The sequence below is a fragment of the Chelonia mydas genome, chromosome 23, assembly GCF_015237465.2.
Source record: "Chelonia mydas isolate rCheMyd1 chromosome 23, rCheMyd1.pri.v2, whole genome shotgun sequence".
Taxonomy (NCBI): Eukaryota; Metazoa; Chordata; order Testudines; family Cheloniidae; genus Chelonia; species Chelonia mydas.
In genome coordinates, this window is record NC_051263.2 from 3,703,557 (window position 1) to 3,717,177 (window position 13,621).

At 56.8% G+C, this 13,621-nt stretch overlaps 1 protein-coding gene across 1 annotated transcript in view; it reads left to right on the plus strand.

The window, feature by feature from the left end:
- The first annotated feature begins 11,244 nt into the window (after nucleotides 1–11,244).
- The window catches only part of PLEKHG2 (pleckstrin homology and RhoGEF domain containing G2), a 55,170-nt gene continuing 52,793 nt past the window's right edge, over nucleotides 11,245–13,621 (plus strand). Inside the window, exon 1 of the mRNA XM_043534693.1 lies at nucleotides 11,245–11,364. Within this exon, the coding sequence (XP_043390628.1) occupies nucleotides 11,330–11,364 (35 nt within the window). The 5' untranslated portion in view covers nucleotides 11,245–11,329. The remainder of the gene's footprint in view (nucleotides 11,365–13,621) is intronic.

Genomic DNA, 13,621 nt, shown 5'->3' on the forward strand with positions numbered 1-13,621 from the left:
ACATGCTGGCTGGAAGGGACCTCGAGAAGCCATCATGTCCAGCCCCCTGCGCTGAGGCTGGAGCAAGTCAACCTAGCCCAGCCCTGACAGGGGTTTGTCCAGCCTGTTCTGAAAAACCTCCAGTGACGGGGATCCCACGACCTCCCTTGGACGCCTGTTCCAGAACTTCACTCCCCAGAGAGTTAGCAAGGTTGTCCTGATATCTCACCTCAATCTCCCTCACTGCAGATTACACCCATTGCATCTTGTCCTGCCTCCAGCAGACATGGAGAACAGCTGACCCCCGTCCTCTCTCGAACAGCCCTTAATGTATTTGACGACTGTTCTCAGGTCCCCTCTCAGTCTGCTTTGCTCCAGACTAAACCTACCCACTTTTTTTAACCTCTCCTCCTAGGGCAGGTTTGCTAAACCTTGGATCCTTTTTGTTGCTCTCCTCTGGCCTCTCTCCAATTTAGCCACGTCTCTTCTAAAGCGCGGTGCCCAGAAGTGGACATCGCGCTCCAGCAGTGCCGAGCAGTGCGGGATAATTACCTCCCGGGTCTTCCGTACGACACACCTGTGAATACACCCCAGAACGATGTTATGTTAAAACTGCATCACACTGTTGGCTCCTATCATTTTGTGATCCACTCGAGCCTCCCCAGTACCTGTCCCGCGGGGCTACCCCCTGGCCAGTTATTCCCCGTTTTGCCGTTGTGCATTTGATTTTTTCCTTTCCCAGAGAAGTACTTTGCACTTGATGCTTTAGCCAGCCCCCAGTTACGTAGCGGGCCCAGTACAGAGTGAACCTCACTGGGTTGCGCTATCCGGATGGGACTCGATGGGCCATGCACTCTATGAAGCTGAAACAACGGCAGAATCGGGCCCACTGTCCAATTTCAGCCGGTTGTTCGGACAGGAACAGAGCCTCGTTAGCAAGACAAGGGTCTTCAGACGTTTCAGTCTCTTTCCCGCGGCTTCCCAGCCGGGGCTGCAGGTCACAAACTCACCAAGCCGGGGCCCAAAATAATCCATTTATTTATATGCCTCTTTCAGCTCTTCTTATTACTCATCTTATAATGGACTTTTTTTTTTCCATACCAAAATTGGAAATGCCGAACGCTCCTCATTTCGGACATTCTCCCTTTTCCGTCTCAGTTTTCCCAGGCTCCGGCTTTGACCCATTTAAAGCGAACAGCGGGTATCTAGCAGCGTAACTAGCTACCTGCCCTGCACGTCTGTCAGGGGTTCACTTGATGCCCCCTCTGCTTTAGAAGTCATCCTCTAAGGGGAAGATGTTCTTGTGGCCAAGGCACCAGGATAAAATTTTGGATTCGGTGTGACCTGAACGGCACGAGCGGGGAGTGAGACAGAAGTGGGTGATGTTTTTCAGGCCAATAGTTACTTTGTCGGAAATTGCCCTTTCGATCAAGCCGAAATGATTGGTGAATTTGACACGGATTCACAAACCGGTGCCACTGCCCCTTCCCCTGTACCTTTTAATCCAGTGACTAGGATGCCCACCCAAGCTTTGGAAAGCTCAGGGTCAATTCCCTGCTCTGGAACACACCCAGGATGAACTTTTCCAATTCACCAAAACTCTGGGGAAACGGTTGGTTTGGTTCAACCCAAACCGACCTTCTTTTGATTTTTCGGCCCTGCCACCGAACTGAAAAAAGTCCGTTATTCTGATTGGGGCCCAGGAGATCCGCACCCGCCTCCCAACTCGGCCCCCTTAGCAAGGTCACGTCATCCCTCTGGGCCTCAGTTTTCCCATCTGTGGTTTTTATTAAATGAGGCTAATATTAAATATTCCCTCGCTTTTTCCAGCCATGGATCCCAAAGCCCTTCACAAAGGTCAGTACCATCACCGTTTTAGTGAGGGAGGAAACTGAGGCACAGAGACAGGGGCTTGCCCAAGGTTACCCGACAGGCCAGCGACAGAGTGGGGAATAGACTCGGCTTTGTGAGTCCCAGACCGGGGTGCTAGCCACTTGGCCACTTGTCTGCTGGGGTAAATTGCTAGTGTTTGCAAGGCATGCAGCTATCAGGAGGCTGGCGGGAGGGCCACATGGGTCCTGCTTTTTTTGTTGAATGGGTGCATAAGGGCTTATCTCCCTGAGGACTGACTCCAGATTAACTCCCTGAGTGGACCCTCTTAGTCCGGAACTAGAATGCCTTGATCCTATTTAGCAGCCTTAACCCTTGATGTGTCAACAGGCCATTGCCCTCCTGGTGGTGTGGAAGGGCTATTCCATGGCCATGACATCATGTTCGTCCACCTCGTGCCCTCTGCGCTGGACATCACCGTCACTCCTGGGACATCACACCCTCTGAGCGTGGCCATACTCAGTCCCACAGTCTCACTGCTCTGCATTCGCTCCACAAAGGACGTGAAGGTGACCCTGGCATGGCCCCAGAGTGATGCCATCACCTGGTCATGTGACATCACAGTCACCCCGAGTGACATCACCCCTCCACATATGACCTCACGGCCACCCTGGCGTGACATCACACCTGCCTTGTGTGATGCCACATGCAAGCTGACGTGACATCACTGCCTCCGCATGTGATGTCACAGTCACCCAGAGTGATGTCACACCCTCTACATGTGACATCATGGTTGTCCCTGGTGATGTCAGTAGGTCATAGAGGTAAATGGGTCTTTCAGTCGCATACACCCAATTCTGCCCTCAGCTCGGGCCTGGCAGCTCTCACTCCTCTGCCTGTGGGCTGGTTACACTGGGCTGGTGAGGGAAGCTTCTGCCGAGACTTGTCTGATGGGTGAGTGGCTGACACAGCTAACTGGAGAGAACCAGGAAATGAAACATTAATTTACAGCTATTGGGACGGCTATCGCCAGGGGATGGGGGAGTGTTGCGGATAAAAAGGACACACTCACAATCATTTGCACACACACACACACTCTCTCTCTCTCTCTCTCACTCACTCATCTCCAGACTGTTGCCCCCTCTCGACCCTAGCAGCTAGTCAAATTTCAGAGCCCTGGGGATGTTCCGCTGGAAATAGAAATGGATGGAGTCTGGTATTTTCTTTGATGCAATCTTGTTTATTTCTAAGGAACGTATGAAGGCCTGCTTGGAGCAGTTCCTTAGCTTACCGCCCCAAGCCTCTTTATCCAAAAAAATCTCTCTCTGGCATTTTCCAGGGTCACGTGGTGCTCACGGGCTATTGCTGGACTTTCTTGCTTTTGGCCTGTCTCTCTGCTCTTGTCTGTCGTCAGTTTTTGGCAGTTCTCTCTTCCCCCACCCCTTTCCAAAACAATAGTCAGCCCAGCTTTGCTGTCTGCCCCCCTTTTGTCTTAAGTGGGGTCTTATGCTTACAGTTATGTGAACTGAAGGGCGAGTTCACACCTATCAATCTCAATGGGGTTTGAACACACCCTGTAGGAAGGGCTCAGAACAATACCCACACTGGCGTTCTCCTGCGTGTCCTCTCTCTCACATGGACACCCTGCCATGCTCACACAGCACCAAGGGAGAAATCACAAATAACCAGAACAGCTTTTGCCAAAATTCTTTCCCTTGATTTAAATGCCCCCCCCGAGTCTCTCCTTGAGCATTATCCACCCTGTGCATTGAATGAGGCATGGTCCTGTGGATCTCCTCCCTGGTCCCGTATACATCAACCACTCCGAATTTCAGGCCTGCAGAGGTGACAGGACCCAGCTCTGCCCATGCCAGAGGGCCACCACTGCCACTTGAGCGAAAGGAGAATCGCTTCTAGCTGCATGTGGTATAGGGGTCTAGGACACACATATGCAGTTTGGATTCCATCCCTTCGAGGGAAGCGGTGTCCCACGCAGGCCAGCACCTTCCATGGCGGCAGTGACTCTCGGCTGCTGCTTGGTTTCAGTTTGGGCAGTGATTTGGTGGAGATTCAGTCCCCCGGGGCAGCCCGAGGGTAAGATATAACTGTGTACTAACCTCCAGAGCTGCAGCAATTTAAGGCAAGGAGGGAACAATTCGTCCTGGAAGATTTTGATTTTTTTTTTAAATCAGTGTTTATTTTTAAGCATGACGGGGGGAGAGGGTATGGGGGGGGAGGCCAGATCTCTTTGATTGGACCAACTTCTGTTGGTGGAAGAGAGACGCTTTCCAGCTCCACGGAGCTCTTCTTCAGGACGGTTTTTCTATTTTTATTGATTTAACTTTTCCACAGTTGCAGCAGGGGAATCGTGGCCGGGGTCGGGGGGAGGAGTCGGGCAAGGGTTATTGGCGTTGCGATTCGAAAAGTGAAAGCTTTATAAGCCGGCTGTCAGCAGAGTTGTAGCAACGGGCTTTGTGTAGCCTTCACCGGAGCACAGTTGATGGGTGGAGACGTGTGGGCCCCAGGATATTAGCGAGATCAGGTGGGCTGTCCAAGAAAGTCAAACAAAATAAAATTTGGTCCCAGGAAAAAATTACCTTGCTCACACCTGGTCTCCCTCACCCTTTTATACGCACAAAGGTGGGACAGGTTCTCAAGCAGCGTTTCTCCGACGTTGCCCACCTGCAAATGGAGATTCTCAGCCGTGTCCTGGACGGTTTGCGTGGATGGCGAAACGGACATTGGCCGACATTGACCGGAAGTGCCCCAGGCCCGTGACTCAGTGACGGAGGGTGATGGGGCCTGAAATCGAAACACTTCCCAAGCCCCTCACCGTCTTTCCCCCCGGCTGACCTACTTCTGTTCCAGGCCCTGAGCCCTGCAGCGCTTGCTATGGGCCCCAGCTCTTCCATGTGAAATCTCCTGGCCCTGACTTTTGGAGATGCTGGGCTCGCTTGCCTTCCAGAGAATGTTAGTTAAATGGGGGAAGCGGGGAACGGGAGCAGGACTCCTGGGTTCTATTCACAGATCTGGGAAGGGAGTTGGGATTAGTGGGTTAGAGTTGGACTGTGGTGGGGACGGGAGTCTGGATTCCTGGGTTCTATTCCCAGGAGTTGGGAAGGCAGTGAGGTCGAGTGATTAGAGCAGTGGGGAGCAGGCGTCAGGACTCAGGTTCTACCCCAGCTCTAGGAGCCGTAGGGAGGGGGATTTAGTAGGATAAGAGGCCGGGGTGGCAATTGAGAGTCAGAACTACTGGGTTTGCTTTGCAGGAGTTGGGAAGGGAGTGGGGTCTAGTGGTTAGAGGGGTGGGGTAGGCGTTAGGATGCCTGGGTTCTCTCACCAGCTCTGAGGGGGAGTGGGGTTTAGTGGGTTGGGTTGGGGTTGGGGTTGGGGTTGGGGGGAGGGGGGCTGGGACTCAGGACTCCTGGGTTCTATACAAAATACCTCTGAACTTTGGGAAAAGTTCTGATCCAGATCCTAACTGCACTGCCAGTCCCGCCTCGGGGTGGGGGAAGGGGACACCCCTGACCCAAACCCTCCTGAATTCGGGGGTCATTCCGGATCCAGGTCAGAATTTTACTGCTCAGACCCACCCTCTGCTCAAGGGCGCAGGGCAAAGACCCCGTGTCCCCCCAGGGGAGCTGGATGAGGCATCCGCTCTGCTTTGCCGCCTCCAACATCGGGGTGGGGGGTGTTGTATGCCTTATTTCACACACCAGCACAGCTCTGTTTGCTCTGCTGCCATGGGGAAGGGAACAGGGCCTAGTACTTCTGATCTGGACTGGCCCCACAGGCAGGGGGCAATCCGGTGGCCTGAGCCAGCCCTGCCATTTTGGAGGTGGTCTAGATTAGGGGTGGGGTAGATGGGACCCATTGGGCAGGAATCTACTCCCCTCCCCCCCTCCACATTTTTTCTGTCCATTCCAGGGCTTCGCTTTTACCAATGACCCCAAAGCCCATTGATGGATGAGGGGATCTGGAGCCCCCATCAGCATTAAGCTGGTGTGTTAGAGCTGTTAGAGATGGGGTGGTAGGTGAGGACTCAGGAGACTTGGTTTCAAGCTGCTCCGTGCCTCAGTTTCCCCATCTGTACAGTGGGGGATAAGAGCCCTGTCTTGATCTCCAGGGGGATGGGTTGAGGGGATATATACTTTATAGTGAGGGGCTCGGATGCTATGGTGTTGGGCGCCCGATATGGATCCGCGCTAGAACAGAAATCTCTAAATCAGGCTCGGATTTGACGGGGAAAAGGTCACTTCTGTAACCCTGGCTGTAGGGGAGATGGGTTTGACCCGCTGGGACAAACTCCCCACAGCAGGGGGGCTCTGTACAGATGTGCGTGGTGGGGGGAGAGGTAGCTGTCAAACTACACCCTGCGGTTAGCAGGCAAAGTGCAGGCTGCACATGGGAAATATTCAGCTAAGCGCTGGTTAAGCAGCGAGGCAGGTTGACCTTGAGGTTTCCAGCCCTGGGCTGGGACGCTGAACTCAGGTCCCAGCAGTGCCACCGGCCTGTGGGGTGACTTTGGGCACGTTGCTCCCCTCACCCCCGCTCCGTGCCTCAGTTTCCCCATCTGTCAAAACGGCAAGGGTGCTACTTCTGCCTGCGTCCATTGAATGTAAGCTCTTTGGGGTGGCCCCTGGCCCATCAGGGCCTGTAGCGTGAGTAAGGATAGCAGCGTGGTTGGGACAAGCCCATGTCAGCTGGGGGTGTGCGCGTGTCTGTGTCTGCTCTGCAGGGGATCCTCTCTCTCTCTCTTTCCCCTCTTAAATTGGAAGCACTTGTGTGAACTCTCCCAGGGAGAAGAGGGGGTGGTGGGGGAAGGAGCAGGACCGGTGGAGTTCAGACCGAGCCGCTGGTTCCCACGCCACCAGAGCAGGGAGTGAGTAATCTGACCGCGGGTCGCCTCTCAGCCATGCCTTAAAAAGGCAAAGCATTCCCCTGCCCCCAGACGGCGCGCTGGACTCCAGGAGTGATGCTTGCGATGGGGAAATGGCTTCATCGGAGGGGGTGGCTGGGCGGGATCCACGGCCCTCTCTCGCTTTGGCCAAGGGAAGGTGGGGAAAACCCAAGCGTCTGGCTGAGGGACGGGCTCGAGACTCCTGACCCTTTCACGCGGGCTTGGGGTGGGGGGCCGAGTCTGTGAGAATAGCTCATCTAGGGAGCTTTAGCGTGTGCTGGTAACATACTGCAGCAGTTTCCAGTCTGGGTCTCATCCAGATTAAAGGCACCGGGAGACGTGGCAGGGGTAGGAATAGATTGGAAACCAATATTTCTATTTTCAGGGTGCAGCTACATTTGAAACCATGATGGCTGTTATTTATGGTGGGGCAGGGTTGCGAGGCGGGAGTGGTACATTTGAAACTGACATTTCTATTTTTCGGGGTGGGGGGGGCTACATTTGAAAATGGCCCATCTCTCTCCCTGTTTTTTTCTCATCAGGAGGGAGGGATCTACTTTCTACTTTCCAAGAATCCAGTTTCTTAGGCAACACAATATAACAAAGTCTTCGCAGAATAGGGGGAGGGGGGAACAGATAGTCTGGTGGCTGTAGTTCAACCAATCAGGAAGCGTGACCGGCTGGTTACAACAGGGCACTGCTGTGGGGAAGCTCGCTCTAGGCTGATTTATGGTAGCGCCAACAGGGTACCGGTTTGTTGCATATTTAACAAAGAGGGCCTTTCTCCAGACTGCTCATTGGCCATTGGAGTTAAATGTAAAGACAACCTAGGGTGTTTTAAACAGCATGATTGGAAATCCATCTGGGCTGCTGCAGCTTTCCATCTCCTGCGCTACCGTCCCTTCTCTACCCACCGATAATGTGGAATTGGGTTCAAAGAATTGGCTACAGGCACCGGGCCTGATTCTCTACCGCCCTGCAATTTGCAGGCCATTTGCATCAGCGGGTGCAAAACTCTGCCCGCTCAGACCTGCATGCACCCGCTTTGCACTGTTGTCGATGACCACACACGGTGTCAGGCGATGGTAACCTGGCCCTGTGGGTGTAAGCAAGAGCTAAGAAGCGGAGGCAGTGTGGCCGAGCGGGTTGTGTTCCGGTCTGACCTGCGTTCTATTCCTGGCTCTGTCATTGGCCTGCTTGGCTATCTTGGGTGAGTCACTGTGCCTCAGTTTCCCCATCAGTAGAAAGAGACTGGCCTCCTTTAAGATCTGCTGATGCCAGGTGCTAATTAAGAGCTTGGGGCTATTGTCGTGGGTGCCATGAGCTTTCGCTGGCCCTGAACCAGCGCCAATCCTTCGGAAAGGAAGAAATCCAGCTCAATGCGTCAGCTGAGACGCCGCTCACATCATCACATCTGTGCTTTGAGCCAGAACTAGGCCGAACCTCTGCCAAGGTTTCCTCCTCTCCTGTATGGAGGAGACAGGCCCTGCCGTGTTCTGTCTCTCTCTCACTTACACACACGAATGCACCTGGACACACACACTCAAACACGTGCATCGCACTCTCCCGCACGCCTGTACCCATCCCAGCTTTCAGCTCACGGCGTTGGTGAGTTTCGTTGGGGCGTTTCGCACGGCAGCAGTTTGTCAGCGGTCGGAGGGGAGCATTGCTCCGCTCAGCCCCCATGCCGGCTTCCCCCTCCTGCCCCCGCTCCCCAGGATTTGGCCAACACGTGTTTTCTTTCAAGAGAATAATCACATTTTTGAAAGGGCCCCAGTGCATTCCTGAGCGGTGAGTTAATGCTCAGCTACGACAATGGAACATTTTGGGCTGAAAACGAATACGCGAGACGGCAGGAGCTTATTGTTAGCAGGGCGGCATTTGGGCCGTCTCTGCCCCCCCCCTTTTTTTCTCATTCCCCGCCCTCCCGCTTTTCTTTCTTCTGATCAGTTTGGTATCCCCACTCCTCCGGCTCCAGATCTCTGCTCTCCAAATTCAGCTGCCAGCCAAGCCAAGGTGCCCCTGTTTCAATCCAGTGTGATGATTCGAGATCCCTTTAAGTGTGTATGTGTGTGTGTCTGTATGCACATGCTTGTATTCTTAAAGTGAAATTCACCCATGCAAAGACCCAGCCATGGCATGAGGCTTTCAGGGGTACATAGGCCAGTTTCAGGCCTCAGATGCCGAATCTCTGGCTGTAGCTCTCTCCGGAGACTTCCTTTGTTTTACCAGGGTGGTAAGTTCAGGGGAGGGGGTATCTTTATTGCACCAGGGGCAGCTGCTGCTCAGTACTGGGTGAGTGACCCCCGTGAAAACAGCTGCCTTTTGTTCCAGCCTAAAGGCAGCTGCATCTCAGCGCTGGGTGAGCAAACCCTCTCTAGCCAGCTGCCATAGCCCGCACCAGAAGTTGCTGCATTTCAGTGCTGGACAAGGGATCCCTGGATAAAAAGCTGCTCCACCCTGCCTCAGAGGTAGCTGCATCTTAGTGACAGGTATGGGATTCCTGTGTAAACAACTGCTGCGCCCTGCCCCAGAGGTGGCTGCATCTCAGTGACAGGTAAGGGACCACTGTGTAAACAGCTGCTGCGCCCTGTCCCAGAGGCGGCTGCATCTCAATGACAGGTGAGGAATCCCTATATAAAACGTAAGTGTGTTCCACCCCAGAAGTGGCTGCATATTAACAAAGGACAAGTCTGTGTAAATAGCAGCCCTGCCCCACCCCAGTGACAGCAGCGCTCCGGTGCCAGGGCAAAAACAAACCCTGTACGTCCTCACCTGAGAGGGGGGTTCCCACAGCTCACAAAGCACTTGAAGCCTCCTGCCTGGAAAGCGCTCGGCCTACACAGGGACTGTTACAGGCCCTCGACAAGCCATGCCCCGCTCGGTGAGAAATCGCTTTGCTGTGTTGGTTTTGCACTGAGTTGTTGCAGGCCGCGCCGTGCCAACATTTGACCCGGCCGGAGGATTGTCACGCCGACGGCAGGGGGGAAAGGCGAGGAAATGGGCGAGCGCTTTGTTAATTGAGTCTCTGTCACTGTCATGTGGGGGCACCCAGGTTCCATTCCCCCACCCCCGACCCCTGCCTGGTCAGGACCTGGTGTGGCAGTGAGCCCTAGCAGTGGTAGTCAGGGCTCTGGAGAGCAGGGTCAGGAGAGCAGGCGTCGATCATAAAGCCAGAAGGGTCCACTGCGACCATCTAGTCTCACCTCCGGCATAACACAGGCCGACTGAGGTGAGATATCAGGACTAACTTTGTAGCTCTCCGGGGAGTGAAGCTCTGGACCAGGCTCCCAAGGGAGGTTGTGGGATCCCCGTCATGGGAGGTTTTTAAGAACAGGTGTTAGAGAAACCCCTGTCAGGGCGGGGCTAGGGAATATGTAGTCCTGCCTCGGGGCGCGGGGCTGGACTAGACGGCTGCTGCGATTTTTTTCTCTCCCATCCCCGTTCTCCTGGTGTGTGACAGAAGGTGCACGGCTGTTTGCCTCACCTTGGCCTGCCTCGGTAGCAGCCGGATTCCCGTCCCATGTCCCTCGGTGGGATTACCCGCCGATCTCAAAGCACTTTACAAAAAACCATTTGACCGATGTGGAAACTGAGGCATGCTGGAGGAGGACTGGCCCGAGGTTGCCCAGTGACAGAGCTGGGAAGAGAACTGAGGTGTCCTGCAGCACAGACCAGTGTGCTAGCCACTAGGCAACACTGCCTCTCCTAACAGCCCTTGTGCCAACTGGGTGGCCGGCCATATCGCCCCTGGAAGAGTCATGCCCCGCCTAAGTATGGCCAGAGCAGAGGGTGGATGCCAGGATGTCGTGTCCTGGGGAGATCCCTGAGTCCCTTTCGAGGGCATGGGTCCCTCCCTGGCCGCTCTCTGGGCCCGGTGGCAGGTTGGGGGCGGGGGGCACGTGACCCATGAGCCAGATGGTTATGAAGCAAGGAGCTTGTGGGCTCCTAGGACCCAGCACAGGGACCCTCAGCAAAGCCAGAGCTGGAAATTTTTAGGCCCCGTAATGAGGCCAAGATCTTCACACGGAGCTGCTGATCTGGAGTGCCTCTGAGACTGATTCTCCCAGCTGATGAGCACCCCCTGATTTCAGCCCCAACTGCACCTCCAAAACTGGGACTAGAACCCTGACTTGCCCCACCCCTGCTCGAGCCACTGGATCCTACCCCCCTTGGAGAGTCAGGAACAGAACCCAAGAGTCCTGCGCCCTAGCCCTCCCACACCCCTAACCTACTAAATCCCACTCCCATCCCAGAGCCGGGGTGAGACGCCAGGAGTCCTGACCCCCAGCCCTGTGCTCTGGCCACTAGAATTTGCTGGCCCCCACAGCTGGGGTGAGGACCCAGGCGTCCTGACCCCCAGGCTGCTGCCTGGTTTCCGTTCGGGGAGGCAGGCACAATGGAAGCTCCCAGCCGCCGAGCGCAGCTCCCTGGACCTGCCGGAGGAAGAATCAGGTCTTTGTGCTGCCGACGGCAGGCACTGCCAGGCGTGATGTGCTGGACAGAGGCGGTGGAGGCGTTGGCAGTGGCTGGAGGGAAGAGGGCTGAGGCGGCCGCTCGGACTCGGCGACTCGTCTCTTGTTTTGGGACTCAGGGGCACGCGCTGGCGTTGCGGGGGCCATGCCCGGCTCGGCACAGTGTTCGAGTGCTCACAGGTACTCCGTTCCCAGAAGGGGGCGCTGGGAGGGGGGAGCGGGGCAGGGGCTGGCTGTGGGGGGAGCCCCCGGTTACTCCAGTCCCAGCCTGTCCCAGCAGGGGGAGCTGTGGGGAGCGGGGCAGAGGCTGGCTGTGGGGGGAGCCCCCGGTTACTCCAGTCCCAGCCTGTCCCAGCAGGGGGAGCTATGGGGAGCGGGGCAGGGCGCTGGCTGTGGGGGGAGCTCCTGGTTACTCCAGTCCCAGCCTATCCCAGCAGGGGCGCTGTGGGGAGCGGGGCAGGGCGCTGGCTGTGGGGGGAGCTCCTGGCTACTCCAGTCCCGGCCTCGCCCAGCTGGGGCGCTGTGGGGAGAGGGGCAGAGGCTGGCTGTGGGGGGAGCCCCCGGTTACTCCAGTCCCAGCCTGTCCCAGCAGGGGGAGCTGTGGGGAGTGGGGCAGGGTGCTGGCTGTGGGGTGAGCCCCTGGTTACTCCAGTCCCAGCCTATCCCAGCAGGGGGCACGGTGGGGAGCGGGGCAGGGCGCTGGCTGTGGGGGGAGCTCCTGGCTACTCCAGTCCCGGCCTCGCCCAGCAGGGGCGCTGTGGGGAGCGGGGCAGGAGCACTGGCTGGGGTGGGGGGGTCCAGCTGCAGCTCTGGAAGTGCAGCCCGGTGGGCCCAGCCTGGGGCGGGCGCCGGGGAGGGAGTGTGGGGCCAGGGCGGTTGTCAGCTCAGCTGTGAGCGCTCGGAGGCTGTGGGGCGTGGGAAAGGCCGCAGGGCTCGCTCTGGCTGCGCCGGGGGGCTGTGGCGCCAACCAGTGCAGCCGCACCAGGAATGGGGGGCTAGCATGACCCTCCAGCACCTAGCCCCCCCCCCGCACTCAAACCCCTCCCCCCGTGCCCCCCAACATTCACACCCCTCCCCCAGCACATGGCCTCCCTCCTTTCACCCCCCTCGTCCTGTGCCCCCAGCACTCACACACCTCCCCCTCTGCCCCCCAACATTCACACCCCTTGCCCCTCTGCAGCACTCCCCGCTCCCCTCAGCAATCAGAGCTCCTCCCTCCCTTCTTGCTCCCCCCTTGGGTCCCTCCTCCTGTCCCCCCCACCCGTGGCCCCCTTCACACTCCCTCCTCTGGGCCCACCCCACATTAATGCCCCCCCCCCCCCCCCCCCCCCGCCAGCACTCCACCCCCTTATGGGGGGGGGAGCCTGGCCTGGCATCCTGCGCCTGTTGAAATCAGTGGGAGCCAGGGGCCCTATCCTGTGAGGCATCAGGTGCTGCCTTGTTAAAGTCGGGGCACAGGCCTGGGGGGGGGGATGGGACACCCCATCTCTGGTGCCGTTTAAGAATCAAGACCTCAGAGTTAGGCCTTGGGTCTGGCCAGATGGTGCGGCCCCTTTAAAAGCCCCTTTGCGCCCGTTCAGATCGAAGCCAGAAAATAAATCACCAAATATATCGTCTGCTCTGAAAAAACCGGCTGCTGGGAAAGGGGCCAGCCCCAGCTGTGCAAACGGGCCAGATCCCCTGCCGGGGGAAATCAGCCTCGCTCGGTTGGAGTCAGCGGGGCCAGATCCCCAGCTGGTGTAAACGGGCGTCACTCCAGAGCCGACCGACACTGAGAACCAGGTTCCGGGCTTGTGCCGTGCGCTCCCCTGAGCGGCGGGGGTCGGCTGAGGGGCTGGCCATTGGCTTAGCCGGGCAGAGGGCCCGTTCCCAGAGGGAGGGCTCCCGGGGACATTGGGTTTATGGCACCGCGTCTGGATGGTTCAGCTCTGCCAGGAAGTCTGGGGTTTTCTGGGACGCAGGAAATGAGAGGCTGGCAAAGGCATGACATCTCCCTTAGCGTCAAGGTTCCCAAGGCACGGCCTGCTAATTTCCAGGCTGGGAAATCAACAACTGGCCAGTGCAGCGGTGCCATTTGGCAAGGGCTCCCTGTGTGCCCCTGGGAGACAACAATAGGGCAGTGTGAATGTCCTTAAAGGGGCCGGGTTCTCCAGCTGGGCAGGAGCCCAGTGCCAAAGATCGAGTCATTGGTGCCACCTTCATTTTTCAGATAGGGGAAACTGAGGCACAGAGCAGGGGAAGGGGACTTACCCGAGGCTGGGGATAGAACCCAGCTTTCTGGGCAGCCTCCACCCACAATGCTGCCTATAGGAGTGGCTCAGCAGCCAAAGGCAATTTACAAATCATCCCTAGATCTCAAAGTGCTTCACAAAGGAGAGAAGGAACAACACCCCCATTTCGCAGACAGGGAAACTGAGGCATGGAGAGGTTTTTTTGG